General features: G+C 37.5%; 1 protein-coding gene across 1 annotated transcript in view; it reads right to left on the reverse strand.

Moving 5' to 3' along the window:
* The window catches only part of NEK10 (NIMA related kinase 10), a 311,866-nt gene that overhangs the window by 219,259 nt on the left and 77,361 nt on the right, over positions 1-15,246 (reverse strand). Inside the window, exons 21-23 of the mRNA XM_029243936.1 lie at positions 14,893-14,938; positions 12,576-12,697; positions 12,330-12,432 (exon numbers count right to left, since the gene is read on the reverse strand). Of these exons, the coding sequence (XP_029099769.1) occupies positions 12,330-12,432; positions 12,576-12,697; positions 14,893-14,938 (271 nt within the window). The remainder of the gene's footprint in view (positions 1-12,329; positions 12,433-12,575; positions 12,698-14,892; positions 14,939-15,246) is intronic.

Consider the following 15,246-nt stretch of genomic DNA (forward strand, 5'->3'; position numbering starts at 1 on the left):
ATATATATATATATATATATATATATATATATATATATATAAATACACACACACACACACACACACACAGTGGAATATTACTCAGCCTTAGAGGGCATTATGCTTAGTGAAGTAAGTCAGACAAAGACAAATACCATAGGATTGTACTTATATATGGAATCTAAAAATCAAAACAAACAAAACAAATGATAACAAACACATAGATAAAGAGAACAAATGTATATGGCCTGCCACTGTTTGTGGCATGATTCAAGAATCTAAAAGGCTCCAATGCCTTCATTACACTTAGGAGGGTAGGCAAACTGATCAGAAAATCAGATGTGTAGTACCATACATTGCTGAATTAGTCTCTGTAAAAACAGACACTCCCACCTACTCTCAATGCTGCTTCAGAGAACACACTTTGGAAATCTCCCAGAATAAAAATAATGTGTCCAGAACACATCAGATTCTACTTCTTATATTAAACATTTTCTCAAAGAACTAAATTATATCCCAATATGCCCATATGAAAACACACACTAAAATAATCTCTACTTTATTATCTTTCATCTTTGGTGCTTTTATATGGACATATAAATCCAAAACTCCTGATTAACCCAACATTGGAAAGTCTTTACTTCTAAGTTTTTCCTAAAGTGGTAAAGATTTGGTGCCTCCATATTCTCTCACCCAGCCTATTGTCTCACCAGAAGAGACTAACCACCAGCGTTAGGAACTCACCCTGCTGTGACTTTCTCCCAATTACTATTCTCATCTTTTCCTCAAGGCAACTGCTATTCAAATCTCAGAATTGCAGAATGACCCACTAATGGTCATAAAATCAATAATCTTAAAATTTTTTTAGAAGTTGGATTTGACTGAATTTGCTTCAATACTTCTTCATGGCAATATAAGGAAACTGTGGTGGACTTGACAGAAAACATTCTTGTTTTTTAGTAACATGAGGGTGACATGAGAGAAATTCCAGAAATTCTGTGGCTACCCTTTCAACAAAAGATGCTATGAGGGTATGCAATACAAGTGACTCAATATTCTGTAGACCTTTGAGAGCACTCAAGTTCTGTGTCAGCTCAAACTCGTATAGACACTAAATCTGATTAATAGGAAATAAACCACAGAACAGGCTCAAAACAAGAACAGGTCAAGAGACCTAATTAATTCATTTTTCCTCTAATGACACAGATTTCTCAGCCACAGTTGAGCCAACCAACAATAATTAAAATCCTCTAATCCTTTAGAAACATTTAAAATGCCAGAGATTCTTCAATAGCAAGACAGGTCTAATTTGATTTCTCAAATTTTGGTGGCATTCAGAAAGTAAAATCTTTCCTTTAGATAACTTTGGGTTACACTGTTTGCTGAGATGATAGTGGGAACTGCTTGTATCTTTCCCCATTTATGGACCTGCTTTCCACCTTAATCCCCAATTCCTCTAGCATTAAAGCACTCTGCTTAGGCGATCTTGGCTATCGTATCAAGATCTCAAAATTCATTCATTCACTTGTTCATTCATTCTTCTATCTATTTATTCAACAAATATTTATTAAATGCTTTGAGAGGAACAAAGTCAAGGAAATTGGTTTCCCTTACCTCAAGGAGGGATTGGCAATAAACCAATGTCTTATGTGCAATGAGCGAGGCCAGGCCAGTGTACTAAGGGAGCCCAGACTCAGAACCTATTGGATGTGGACATCGAAGATGCCACCTGGAGGAGTGGCATTAGAAGTGAGTAGCAGCAGGGCATTCTGGACAGAGAGAGCAACACTTTGGAAGCCACAGAGCAATACAACCACAGACTGGTCTATTCAGGAAACAGAAATCTGTCCCATGAGTCCAGAGCAAAAGGCAAGGAGAGATCAGGAGGAAAGGGCCTTGGGTGCCCTAGGGAATCTAAACTCTATCTTAAATGTCATGGGGAGCTACTTGAAGAATTTTAACCAGGAAAAGCCTATAATCGCATTTCTAACTTAGCATGTTAGAAATCTCACACCTTAAATTTCCTCACCTAATTCTCTGTCAATGGTGTCACAATCCTCATAAACTCAGACTCTTTCTCAACTGTTGTCACACCTCATTAACTGGCTAGCAACCTTTTTAACTCTGGGTCCCAAATAACTGCTGAGTACAATCCTTCTGCCATATCCTTTTCTTCTGCTGCCATAGGTAAAACTTACACGTCTTTACGGAAAATTGCAAGAGCTTTAGCGGCAAATACCACAGACTAGCTCTCCAAAAGCCATTGACCACCCCCACCTCCCTTTCCCATCTCCAGGTGTACAGGCTGGGAGCTCACCTAGAGAGTCTCCCTTACAGTCAGGGGTGGTTGCATGAGTTCGCTTCGGCCAAAATAATGTAATAAGTCTAACAGGAATTCCTGTGAAAGACCCCTGTGAAAGATTTTCTTCTATGATAAAAGGAGTAGCTATTCAAAAAGAAGAATCTGATTTTTCACCCTAGCTGCCACCCTGATTCCTGTCTTTGGATTTGGTAATAATGCCTGGAGCTCTGGCCAATCTGCTGAAGAAAATGGAGAGAAAGGACAGAAAAACCTAGATTGTAGCTGACCTCCTTGAGCTGCTGAACCAGTCCTGGCACTGCTCACCTCCACTCCCTTTGTTATGAGATAACGACGTGTCCTCGTGTATTAAACCATTGGCATCCTGGCTTTTTGCACCCAAATATATCCAAACCGATCCACCTCCTATACTGGGGATCTGTCTCCAGTCGTTCTCCACGGTGCCCCCTCACCTGCCATCACAATGATCTCTCCAACCCAAATCTGATCACATAGTTTTCAGTCTGAAATCTTGAAGCTAAATCTCTGAACAGATGTCAGAGTCCCAGCTCTCACCCACCAAAGCCTCTACTGAGCATCTTGCTAGCCCCTCGGCATGCTGTACTGCTTTGGGTCTCTAATCCTTTGCATTTGCTGTACCCCTACCTGAAACGCTGTCACCTGTCCTGCCCAGCTCCTCACCAGAAGGCTCCCCCAGGCGGAATTAGTCACATTTTCTCCTGTGCGTGATAGTTGTGGAAGACTATATAACTGCTCACCCACATTCTTTCTGGGGGAGGAACATATCCTCACCCTGGTGAACTTGGCTTGCTTTGACCAATGAATTCTGAGCAGAAGTAATATCTGAAACTTTAGGGCAGAACTTTGAGAGCTGAGGTATGGTTTGCCATGCTCTCTCTTCCCTACCTCTGATGTGGAAGCAGGTATGGAGGTCTTCAGCCAGCCTGATCTCTGAGCACAGCTCCCTTACTGACCTACAATGCTCATGTATTATGAACAAGATAGAGACCTTGCTGTTTTAAGCCATGGTGGACAGACTTTTTCTATAATGGGGCAGATGATAAATATTTAAGCGTTGGGGCCATATATGGTAACTGCCATATATTCTTCCTTTTAACACCATTTAAAAATGTAAAACCCTCTTAACTCACAGGACATAAGAAGACAGGCCACAGCTGGATTTGTCCCACAGGCTGTAGTTTGCCACTGTTTTAAGCTGCTGAGACTTTCACATTACTTATTACTACAGCATAACATGTCCCATCCTAATATATTTTGTATAGACAATACTCTAGGCTTTATCACCCTGTAATACAACTATAAGCTCCATGAAGATAGTGATCATGTCTGGAATGCTTGCCTTGTTCACCACAGGATACGGCAGCTCAGAAAATAATTGCTGAGTGAAGAACTGAAAGTCCTTCCCATAAGACTCAGGGGACAGAGACCATGGCTTTCATCTTCTACCCACCCCCACATGTCTAGCATACAATGGCATTTGATGAGCATTTGAGCCTTTGATAAATGTTCCATTGACTTGAGTATGCCCTTGTTATTACCAGTAGCAACAGCCACATGTCATTGGAGAAACATCTAGAAATATGCACGGCCTGTTTGGTTGCAGGATGAACATGTGACCTCTTGGGTCATGCGCCAAAGCCCATGTCTGAAATCTATTACCTATAGCTTAATGAGTTTTGTTTTTTCCTTTTTCTTCCTTTTATATTTTGGAGCAGGGAAGAAAAGGGAGCATGCAGGTTTTACATTAAAATGTGTATTTGAAAAGCCAAGTAATGTGAAATGGTGGGTTCAGAGACAAGTTCCCTTTCAGCAGATTCTCTCCTACTTGGCAGCAGGCAGCTGGCAGCATTTAGGGCCAACTTTGTGCTTCACCTGGTGTGTCCCTGAGTCAGGGTCTGCTCCCTTGTGTGGCCTCCAAGTCTGTAAATATACTCAGGGGCGAGATCTGGGCATGTTTCATGGCCCAAATCATTGAAAAATCCAATCTTTTAAATGTAAACATATTTAGACATTAAATTTGATACCATTTGTAAAACTACACATACCCAAATATGTTATTACTTTCTTCTGCCTCATGAAGGCAAACTCCACTTGCTATATAAATAATTGCAAACCAAGCTCAATCTTAAATCATCTCATTCACCTACATTGAGAAAAAAGAGGAGAAGAAGGCAACTTTAGTTTTTCTACAACTCTTTTTTCTGGTCATATTTTCAATATATTTTGTCTCATGCATCTTAAACATCACTTGGTAATTCTGTGCTTCTTTTCTGGGAGTAAATAAACCTAGCAAAAGAAAAGAGAAAAATAAAATACGACACAGTTGTCCCTCTTTGGTGATATGCTTTCACGTGTGTACCATGACCTATTTTTATAGGCTTTATGAATTGTAACTTTATTTAAACCTCTCAAATTATGGGAATTTTATACATTTGGTTTCAAATTAATGCTGTAAGATTTTAATTTAACGATAACCCTTCTTAGAAACAAGAGTCTCTAATGTCCATGTTTATATCAATAGTGATAAACACTGAAAAACATATTTCATCACTATATTTTATTTTAAATATTTTTAAATAGTGATGTCAGTTCTCTATGGATTATCTTCATAGTCATAAAATCATTTTATACTCATTGAAAATAATGGCAGCCCATTTATGTCCTGCAAATAATTACTTTAGTGGAGAGAAACTGAACTAGGATAAAATTCTGTTCTGAGATTTATCACTGCTTCTTTATTTGAAACTAGAAAAATATTGCCTCACCTAAAGCTAAAAAGTCTAAAAAATTGAAAATAATTTTTAAATTAATAACACTTAAGTATAAGCCTAATAAATAGTAATAAGAATAAGGTTAGGCAGACTTGCAATGAGGGGCAGGACAAAGAAAAAAAATTAAGGTTTTATTATTTTTGTAAAACAAAGTAACTTTTTCTAGGGAATCCTTTACAATTTGAGTGTGAGTAAAGTATAAGTATATTTATTAAAGTTACAGAGTAAACAAGGGAAGTGGGGTATTTTGTTAAGTTCAATGTGTGGACTTAATAATGTAACTAGCCTGCCCATTTTGGGTTAAAGGATGGACTGGCTTATGTGTTTATCTCCTCTAGCTCTCAAAACCTTGCTAAAGTGAAGGGAAAGGAATTTTCCTTGAAAAGATACCCACAGGGACAATGAGATGTGACAACAGAGGATGATATATTCCAATGAATTTTTGGAAGATGGGAAGTAGAGGAAGGATGGTACACAGCAGGCGTCCTAACCCATGTGCCTGAGAATAGAAAGGCCAAAAGGGTGCTGCCCAAGGCAGAACTGAAGTACAAATCAAGTCCCCAGGTCCTGTCCCATACTCACACATGGTGCTACCAGTAAATTGAGTTCTCTTTGTCACTAGAAGAAAAATAGGCATTTATTTTGCAAAGAAACTGAACCAGAAAAGCACCAAGCAGAGTGAGGCTGAACTCATGGGCATTCAGTGAAAATCTATCAACTGAACGTTGCTCCCTGAGACCTCTTCATCCACACTGCTCCCAGAATGACAGCAGACAGAAGGACATCATCTCAGGCAAGATATTGGGAGTGCATTATCTGGAAAAAGTTTAAGCAATGACATTGGGGGTCTCCTAAGGAAATTTTTCACTGTGCTCTAAAGTCCACCAGATGACACCCTTAACTGGAACACACAGCCTTTTTAATATCTTTCTCACAAGTATTAAGGGCCAGCTTAGATCAACAGACATTTGAGGAAAATCTCCAACAGGAAATAGAGAGCACATGAACCAGGGGAAAAAAAAAAACCAAAGATGGATCCAAAAGATACAGAAACAATTCAGGGTGTGGAAGAGAAAAGTCTATATTATACTGAGAGAGAATAAAATCAAGATTCCATGAAAATGGAATAAGGAACAAGATGAAATTTGAGGGGATTAAAAATATATTAATCAAAATTAAATATTCAATATAATCACTAGAAAATAAAGTTATAGAAATAACTCTAAAGTACAAAGAGCTGAAAACTAAGAGAACAATTATTTTAAAAATTAGACTACAGCAAGTCCCCGACATACAAATGGGTCCTGTTCTGAAGTGCATTCATAAGTCCAATTTGTTCGTAAGTCCAACAAAGTTAGCCTAGGTACCCAACTAACACAATTGACTATAGAGTACTGTACTGTAATAGGTTTATAATACTTTTCACACAAATAATACATAAAAAACAAACACAAAAAATAAAGGAAACATTTTTAATCTTACAGTATAGTACCTTGAAAAGTGCAGTACAACAGCTGGCATATAGGGGCTGGCAAGTGACCAGGCAAGAAGAGATACTGACTGGAGGAGGGAGAGGAGGCGGGAGATGGTAGAGCTGAAGGGTCGTCAGCAATAAGAGATGGAGGTCAAGCTGCAATTTTACTCACACCTGACATTGGTGGAATGCACGTTCACATCTTTGAAAGTTCACAACTTGAAGGATCGTACATAAGGGACTTATGTATTTAGAATATACAACATCTAAGAATAATAGGAATTCTAGAATAGGAAACACAGAAAGCAGATGGAAGAAAAGTAGTGAAAAAACAGTGCAGGAAAATTTCCCAGGAGTGAAGTTTTAAGTCTCCAGATTGAAGAGCAGACCTAGTTTCAGACACACTGAGTGAAAAGAGACCCATCCAAAGCAGTGGATAAAGTGAGCGTCCTAAAAGTTTCCAGAGACATAAAACAACTCATGTATCAAGAAACAGGAATTAGAATACCATTGGATTTTCTAACAGCAAAATGGGATACTAGAAGACTGGAGTAATGCCTTCAAAATTTGGAAGGATAATCATGTTCTTCTGAGAATATTACACCTAGCCAAACTAACAACCAAATATGAGGGTCCCTCAAAAATATTTTGTGACATATAAGCATCTAAAAATTAAAACTTCCAGTGGTGTTGGGAAAACTGGACAGCCACATGCAAAAGAATGAAACTGGACTGCTATCTTATGCCATACACAAAAGTTAAGTCAAAATGGATTAAAGACTTGCATGTAAGACCCAAAACCATAAAACTCCTAGAAGAAAACGTAGGCTCCTTGACATTGATCTTGGCAATGATTTTTAGAATTGACACCCAAAGCAAAGCAACTAAAGCAAAAATACACAAGTGGGACTTCATCAAACTTCATCAAACTTCTGCACAGGAAAGAAAACCATTAACAAAATAAAAAGGCAAGCTACTGAATGGGAGAAAAGATTTGCAAATCACATCAAATACAGGGTCAATGTTGAAAATATATAAAGAACTCATACAACTCTGTAGCAAAAACAAAAAAATCCCAAAAACAGTCTGATTGAAAAATGGGCAGATCTGAATAGATATTTTCCCAAAGAAGACATACGATGGCCAACAGGTACATGATAAGATGTTCAATATTCCTAATCATCAAGGAAATACGAATCACAACCACATGAGATATATCACTTCACACCTGTTAGAATGGCTATCATCAAAAAGGCAAAAAACAAAAAAAAAACAAGCATTGGTGAGGATGTGAAGGAAAGGGAACCCTTGTGCACTGTTGGTAGGAATGTAAATTCATACAACCACCTTGGAAAACCTATGGAGGTTCCTAAAAATATTAACAATAAAACTATCATAGATCTAGCAATTCCACTTCTGGGTATTTATCCAAAGAAAACAAAAATATTAATTTGAAAAGAGTTAGTTGCAGCATTACTTAAAATAGCCAAGATATGGAAGCAACCTAAGAGCTATCATAAATGAGTGAAAAAAAAAAGTGAAATGTATGTGTATATATGTATCTATATCTACATATATTTATTCATATGTATATATGCATTATACACACATATATATACATGTATACACATACATACATACATATATGATTCAGCCATAAAAAAGAATGAAATCTTGCCACTTGCAGTAACATGGATGGACCCTGAAGGCATTATACTAAGTGAAATAAGTCAAAGGTATACTGCATAATCTCACTTATATGTGGACGGTAAAAACCAAACAAACAACCCCCCCAAAAAAAAACAATGGAGGCACTTCTCACACACTCCAGTTGTGGCAGCCTTATTCCTCCCTGGCCTGAGTGAGCAAGTGTGCTCCAAGCAGCTGCTGCTTTCATTCTCTCTTGCCTGGGCAGGGAACAGACGCCTGAGGGCAGCCCACATGCAGAGGTGAGGCCAACACCAAAGCTGAGCCCCAGGGGCGGTGCGAATAAGGAAGAGGAATGGAAATCTCTCTGTGCAGCTGCACAAGCTGTGGATTAAATCCCCATGATCAGCTTGGTAAACCCTGTGTCTATGGAATGTCTAAGGGACAATGAGTGCTCCCACAACTGAGACCAGTCTAGCTCTAGCAGCTGTGGACTTTGGGGGCAAGTACACATAGGAGTCGGGCCAAGTCAGAGGCTGAGCTGGCCCCACAGTGCCCATAGCGGGTCCAGAGACCTACCTAGAGGTATTGGAAGGCCTCCTGGGGAGGTGGGGTTGGCTGTGGCTCATGGTGGGGGCAAGGACACTAACAGCTGAGGCCCCAGGAAAATATTATTATTACTGTTATTTTTTGTTTTGTTCTGTTGTTGTTATTGTTTTTATTTTTTCTTTATAAACATTTTTTAATATATTTTTTATTTTTCTACTTTTACTTTTTGTTATTTTGTGTTTTTTTTCTTGTTTTTGTTTTGTTTTTAGATATAAACATTTTTGATCATTTTTGTGTGTTTTACATTTTCTTTGCTTTTTTTTTTTAGTTTGCTTTCTGCTTTTGTTTTGCTTTTTGTTTTTGTTAGTTTTGTTTTTATTGTTCGTTTTCACTTTGGGGTTGTTTTGTTTGTTTGGTTGTTTTCTTGATTTTAGTTTTCTTTTTTTTTCCTCTTTGTTTTTATCATTTGTCTTGTGTTTTGTCTGTCTTCTTTTCCTTTTTTTTTTCTTCTTCTTTTTTTTTTTTTGCGGTACACGGGCCTCTCACTGTTGTGGCCTCTCCCGTTGCGGACCACAGGCTCTGGACGCGCAAGCTCAGCAGCCATAGCTCACGGGCCCAGCTGCTCTGCGGCATGTGGGATCTTCCCGGACCGGGGCACGAACCCGTGTCCCCTGCATCAGCAGGTGTACTCTCAACAACTGTGCCGCCAGGGAAGCCCTCCTTTTTTTTTTTTTTTGCTGTGCCACTTGCCCTGTGGGGTCTTGGTTCCCTGGCCATGGGTCAGGCCTGAGCCTCTGGGGTGGGAGTCCAGGACACTGGACCACCAGAGAATTCCAGGCCCCAGGGAATATTAATTGACATGAGCTCTCCTGGAGGTCTCCATCTAGACACCAAGACCCAGCTCCACCCAACTGCTTGCAGGCTCCAGTGTATACAAATATCAAATCATTATGCTGTTCACCTGAAACTAATATAATGTTATATGTCACTTATACTTCAAAAATTTCTAAATAAGAAAATTTTTTAAAGTAAAAATTATAACTTCCAAAGCACTTTTTCCTAGGAAAGTACTAGAAGATACACTTTGGCAAAATAGGGGAGTTAAAAAAGAAAGAGAAAGAGACAGGATGTAGGAAATAGAGACTCTGATCAGAAAAGGAGCATGGGAATTCCCTGGTGGTCTAGTGGTTAGGATTTAGTGCTTTCACTGCGGTAGCCCAGGTTCAATCCCTGGTCAGGGAACTGAGATCCCACAAGCCACACAGTGTGGCCAAATTAAAAAAAAAAAAAAGGAGCACGAAAGTTCCAGGACAATGGCTGTGCAGCAGACCTAAAGTCAAACCCGGTCTACATTACAGCAAAGAGGTGTAGGAAATGGGTGTCCAGGAAAAAAAAAACTGAGAGTAACTGTCATGTTTGATCATGTGGAAACAGTACAGAGAGGGCTTTTATAATCCTTTTAGAAGATTTGGGAAGAAGAAATAAAAGGTACACAGAAAACTAGGAAAATAAACAAGAAGGCAATTATTAACTCTAGAAAAAACAAAAGGAGAGGTAATCAACATTGAACAATAATTACACAGTAGTAATAATGTAAATACTGAATGCTGATTTAACCCCAAATTGTGCTATAAGTGTATTGCAGGATGGCAGATGGGGACAAAGAAAAAATAAGAAAATTGAATCTTCAACTATCACAATGGAAAGCCAGATACCAGAAGAAAGAGCTAAAAAGACTGAAAAGTGATTGTTTTAGGGAAATGGAACTGGGGGTTGCAAAGAGGTAGGCTTTTCTTTATAAGATTTTTAGCACTATTTTATTTTGTAAGCCATTTTTATGTGTGCTACTGGTTAAAGAAAATAAATATAAAAATTACTTAAAATAAGTTTAGAAAGAAAATAAATCAGGCTACTACAATAAAAGATTAATCTCAATGTATTTAAATGTAACCAAAGGAAATGACTGCAGCTAATCTTAGTAAGAAAATGGAATGTGGGGTTGGCTATTACTCAGAAAATATGACCTGAATAGTCATCTTAGAAGGATTAAACAGATCTATTAAACTATTAAACAAATCTATTTAATACTATTTAAAATTATATATACTGTTTGCTATGAACTTCAAACACACAATTTATAATAATCCTTATTAACTTATAAATTAAAATATCTACAAGCATATAAATAGTATTAAGGAAACACAAGTGTAATTTATAAAAAGTAAAAAGCTTATGATGAACAAAATTATGATTAACTTCTAATGATTAAGCAAATGTGTATCTGAGATGAAGAGTCACAATTATTTGGTCTCATCTCACATTTCACAAAGCACTGGCTTGAAATATTTCCAAGTAACTTTGCATTGAAGGTTATCAATAAAACTTCTGTTTTAGGATATTTTTTATTTTTTAAACTGATATAACATGTTCTACTCTAAAAAATCTGGACAGCGAATCTAATCGTTGTTACTGAGGATGTGGTTATGGGTAATTGTGTACATTTGGAATTGCCTTCATGAGGAATCAGATTCTTCCAAAACTAAGAGACTCAGCTTTAAAATGTTGTCAAATGTCTTTCACATCAATAAAATTTAGGGCAGTGGCCTCCAAAGCTGGGTGCCTAAGGCAATCCACTGGCGGGTGGGGGTGGGGTGAAAAATATCAACACCCCTATTTTGAATTTTAATGTACCCCTTTATAGTTTATTTCTGTTGACTGTATGTACCATAGAATAATTATACAGTGATATGCGTACAGAATTCATAAATAAGCATACATATTGATATACTAGAGTGTATTATCAAAAGAATTTACTAATGGAATTTCATGATCACAAATATTTGCAGACCACTGATTTAGAGATGTCTCCCTACTTACAGTTGGCAAACCATTAATAGTCCATGGGAGTAACTTAAGTGTTCGTGAGTGAAGAGGGCAGGAGAAAGCTAATATATCACTCTAAGCTAAAAAGTTCATTTAACTTATGATTAAGAATTAGACAACTTACCTGCTACAGTTGAAAATATTGTGATAAAAAGTGAAAATGTTGAAGTATACAAATGGCTGGATTTTTTACAGCCCTTGATATGTACATTTGTCACCCATATGTCACAGACTATATTAAAATAGTTCAACAATGTGCTCATGTGGTGGTTCTAAAAGGCTTTGTTGATGAAGAAGTGTTCTACAGAAAGGAAAAAACCTAGAAACCATTGATTTAGGAATTAAATGCCCAAGCAATCTAAGAGTATTTTATTCTCTCATATAGGCAAAATACAACTCAGTCATCAAGAACTACACTAGTCACTGTCCAATACAGTATCCACTAGTCACATAGGGATATTTAAATTAACTAAAATTTGATAGAATTTAAAATTCATATCCTCAGGCACATAGGCTATCAGACACATTTTAAGTGCCTGATAGCCACATGTGGCCAGTGGCTGCCATACCAGACAGTGCAGACAGAGAACATGCCATTCAGTGCAGAAAGTTCTATCGAACAACTCTGCCCTAGAATAATATTCAGAGACTCTCAAGTTGAAAATTTTCAGATTTTTATACTTACTAACTGTTACTCTGTCCTTATCCCCCAACATAATGTTGTTTGGCGTCAGGTCTCTATGGATGATCCTCTTCTCCTTGTGTAAGTACCGAAGAGCTAGGCACAGCTTCAAACAGCAAAGAACAAACAAATGTTATTTCCCCTATATATACAGATAAGACAGCCACTCATGATCACTACACACAATTCTAGGAAATCAGCTCAGAAGTTTACTGTTTCATAGAAAAAGTTAATGAAGATAAAAGATACCTGTATAAATATTTTCCATAGTCTCTCTTCAGCAAAATGATGTTGTTTTTCCTTCAAAGAACTGAAATGCTCTCCAAGAGGGGCCCCTTCTATAAGCTCCATAACTATATACAACCTATCATCTATATAAAAAACAAGAAAAGGTAATAGAAATAAATTCAATATAGACATTTTGAAAAAACTTATGAACTAGAATCCAAGTTTCCCAATGGGTGTTCAGCGCACAACACAAAAGAGTTAGAGACATGGACCCAATCAGCTCTGGAGGGGCTGGGGGCGAGGGGGTCTTGGGGACAACCGGAGACCAGCAACAGTCTCTTTCAGCTACAGGCAACCTCCTAGCATAAGTTTACGCTGGCAAACTTTATCATTTTCTATGTACACCAGGATGTGGAAGGGTTGAGAGGCACCAAAGAGAGCAAGTAAATGATCCCAAATCATGGAGGATTCCCTGAAGAACAGGTAAACCCAGCTTTCCTCTCAATGGTCTAAAATTTACCCTTAAATCAAGCCAGACATTCAGACATTAAACTGCACTGTTCTTTAGTCTCGTAGATTTACCTTACAGTATTTTACAATGAAATCATACCGTGGTTTAGCAATGACCCCACTGGATATACCACCCATGATGGAAATTTCTGTGATGCCAGCTCAAGAGCTGAGAAAGCTGGCCTCCTCCAGATTTCAGCTCATGGATCCCAGGAACCTCACATAACTGACTGGGTTTGTCTCTTTGCTTTGGATGCCAAGAAACAGAAGTAAATTCTACTTTCTCCTCCAAAGTCAATATGTAACTATTAACAACAGTATGTGATATGTATCTTTTGTAATGTTTTGGATGTATGTAAAATATGTATATATACAACATTTACAAAAATGAAGCCACACCATACATATTCTGCAACTTATACTTTTTTCATTCAACATTCTTATATGTTCGTCAGTACACACAGACCCACACCATTCTTTCTGTTGGTTACATAGTATTCCACAATACAGATGTATCATAATTTATTTAATCATTCTCCTAAAGATTGACATTTATATTGTTTCCAATTCTTCATAATCCCAAGAAATATTTACTGTATGTACTAATCTTGCCCCTAACATTAACTTTCTCACCTTTTATTTCCTTTTATCATGATTTCTTAATCTATTTTATCTTATGGTTTTTTTTTTGTTTTTTTTTTGCGGTACGCGGGCCTCTCACTGTTGTGGCCTCTCCCGTTGCGGAGCACAGGCTCCGGACGCGCAGGCTCAGCGGCCATGGCCCACGGGCCCAGCCGCTCCGCGGCATGTGGGATCTTCCCGGATCGGGGCACGAACCCGTGTCCCCTGCATCGGCAGGCGGACTCTCAACCACTGCGCCACGAGGGAAGCCCTATCTTATGTATTTTTAAGCCACTGCCAATTCTTTTTGGAAGAAGTCAGGTTATTTTGTTTTTAAATTAAGACAAGTTATGTCACTTCAGTACAAGTCAGAAGCTAGTCTAGATCTCTTTATGATGGGCTATGCACTAAATTATGGGAAATTATTCTAATATCAAGAACAAATGGCCAAGGGGGCAGGATGTACTGAGGAGTTTCAGCACTGAGTTCCTCTGAGTCAACCAGAGGAAGGGAGATGGGTAAAATCATAACATGGCAAAGTACACAACAGGTTTGCATAACAATAGCACTGATAAAGAGGCAGCAAGGAAGCCCCTTTAAAGATTTATTTTGAAATTTCACAGGTGAAGCATATAAGGTCTATTAATATGTATATTACTTCAGTCAAATGTCCTATTTTTTTAAAACAAGTGACTGAGTTTGGTTTCATCTCAAGATTTGATTCCATATTCCATCATCTGAATGATGATGCAGAATCAGTCAGGGCTCCATTGCCACCTTGTGGCAATTACCTGAACTTGAAGAAAAAGAAATCTCAAAAAACCTAGATCCAATTTATTTGGGGGGTGGAAAATGTCATTTTTTCTAAAAGATGACAAAAAAATGTCATTCTTTCTTAAAGAAGCTACCAACCTTTAGTTTTCTTTTCTCCTGATCCTACTATGGGCTTTTTGTATATGAAAATAGCAATAATTATTATTTTGGTTTGTTCATGCAGTCTTACATATAGGGATCTAAGAATTTTATAAGTATCTTTTGATCATTGATTATCAGTGTCTCACTGATCAAGAAATGTCATCCAAGGTCATACAGACAACAAAAAAGGTAGAGAAAATAGTCGACTAAGCTTATTTTGTAACATTCTAAAATAAAAATATGTAAGTAACATAGATACATTATTAGAAATATCATGGAAACTCACACTTACTTTCCAGAAATGTTTTGTAATAGCGTACAACATTGGGATGATAAAGCTATAAGAAAATAAATAACAAACATTATTCTACTTCAAAATATAAACTTGTTTTCACAGACAATTTAGTTGGATTTCATACTTGAAAACAACAAAGAAATCATCATATTTATATTTATTTATAAAACAAAGCATTTCAAGATATCATCTAATTTTTCAGGATTCTTTTTATTTGCTGCTAACAAAACTGTTCTGAAAATAGCAATCTCCCATATAGCCTTACCAAATAGAATTGAAAACTGATTGTTCTTTATCACCTAATTTAACTAAATTAGAGGACTGTAGAACTGGAAGCTATCTTAAGAACTC

The sequence above is a fragment of the Monodon monoceros genome, unplaced genomic scaffold (genome assembly GCF_005190385.1).
Source record: "Monodon monoceros isolate NGI ecotype Baffin Bay Population unplaced genomic scaffold, NGI_Narwhal_1 Super_Scaffold_3, whole genome shotgun sequence".
Lineage (NCBI taxonomy): Eukaryota > Metazoa > Chordata > Mammalia > Artiodactyla > Monodontidae > Monodon > Monodon monoceros.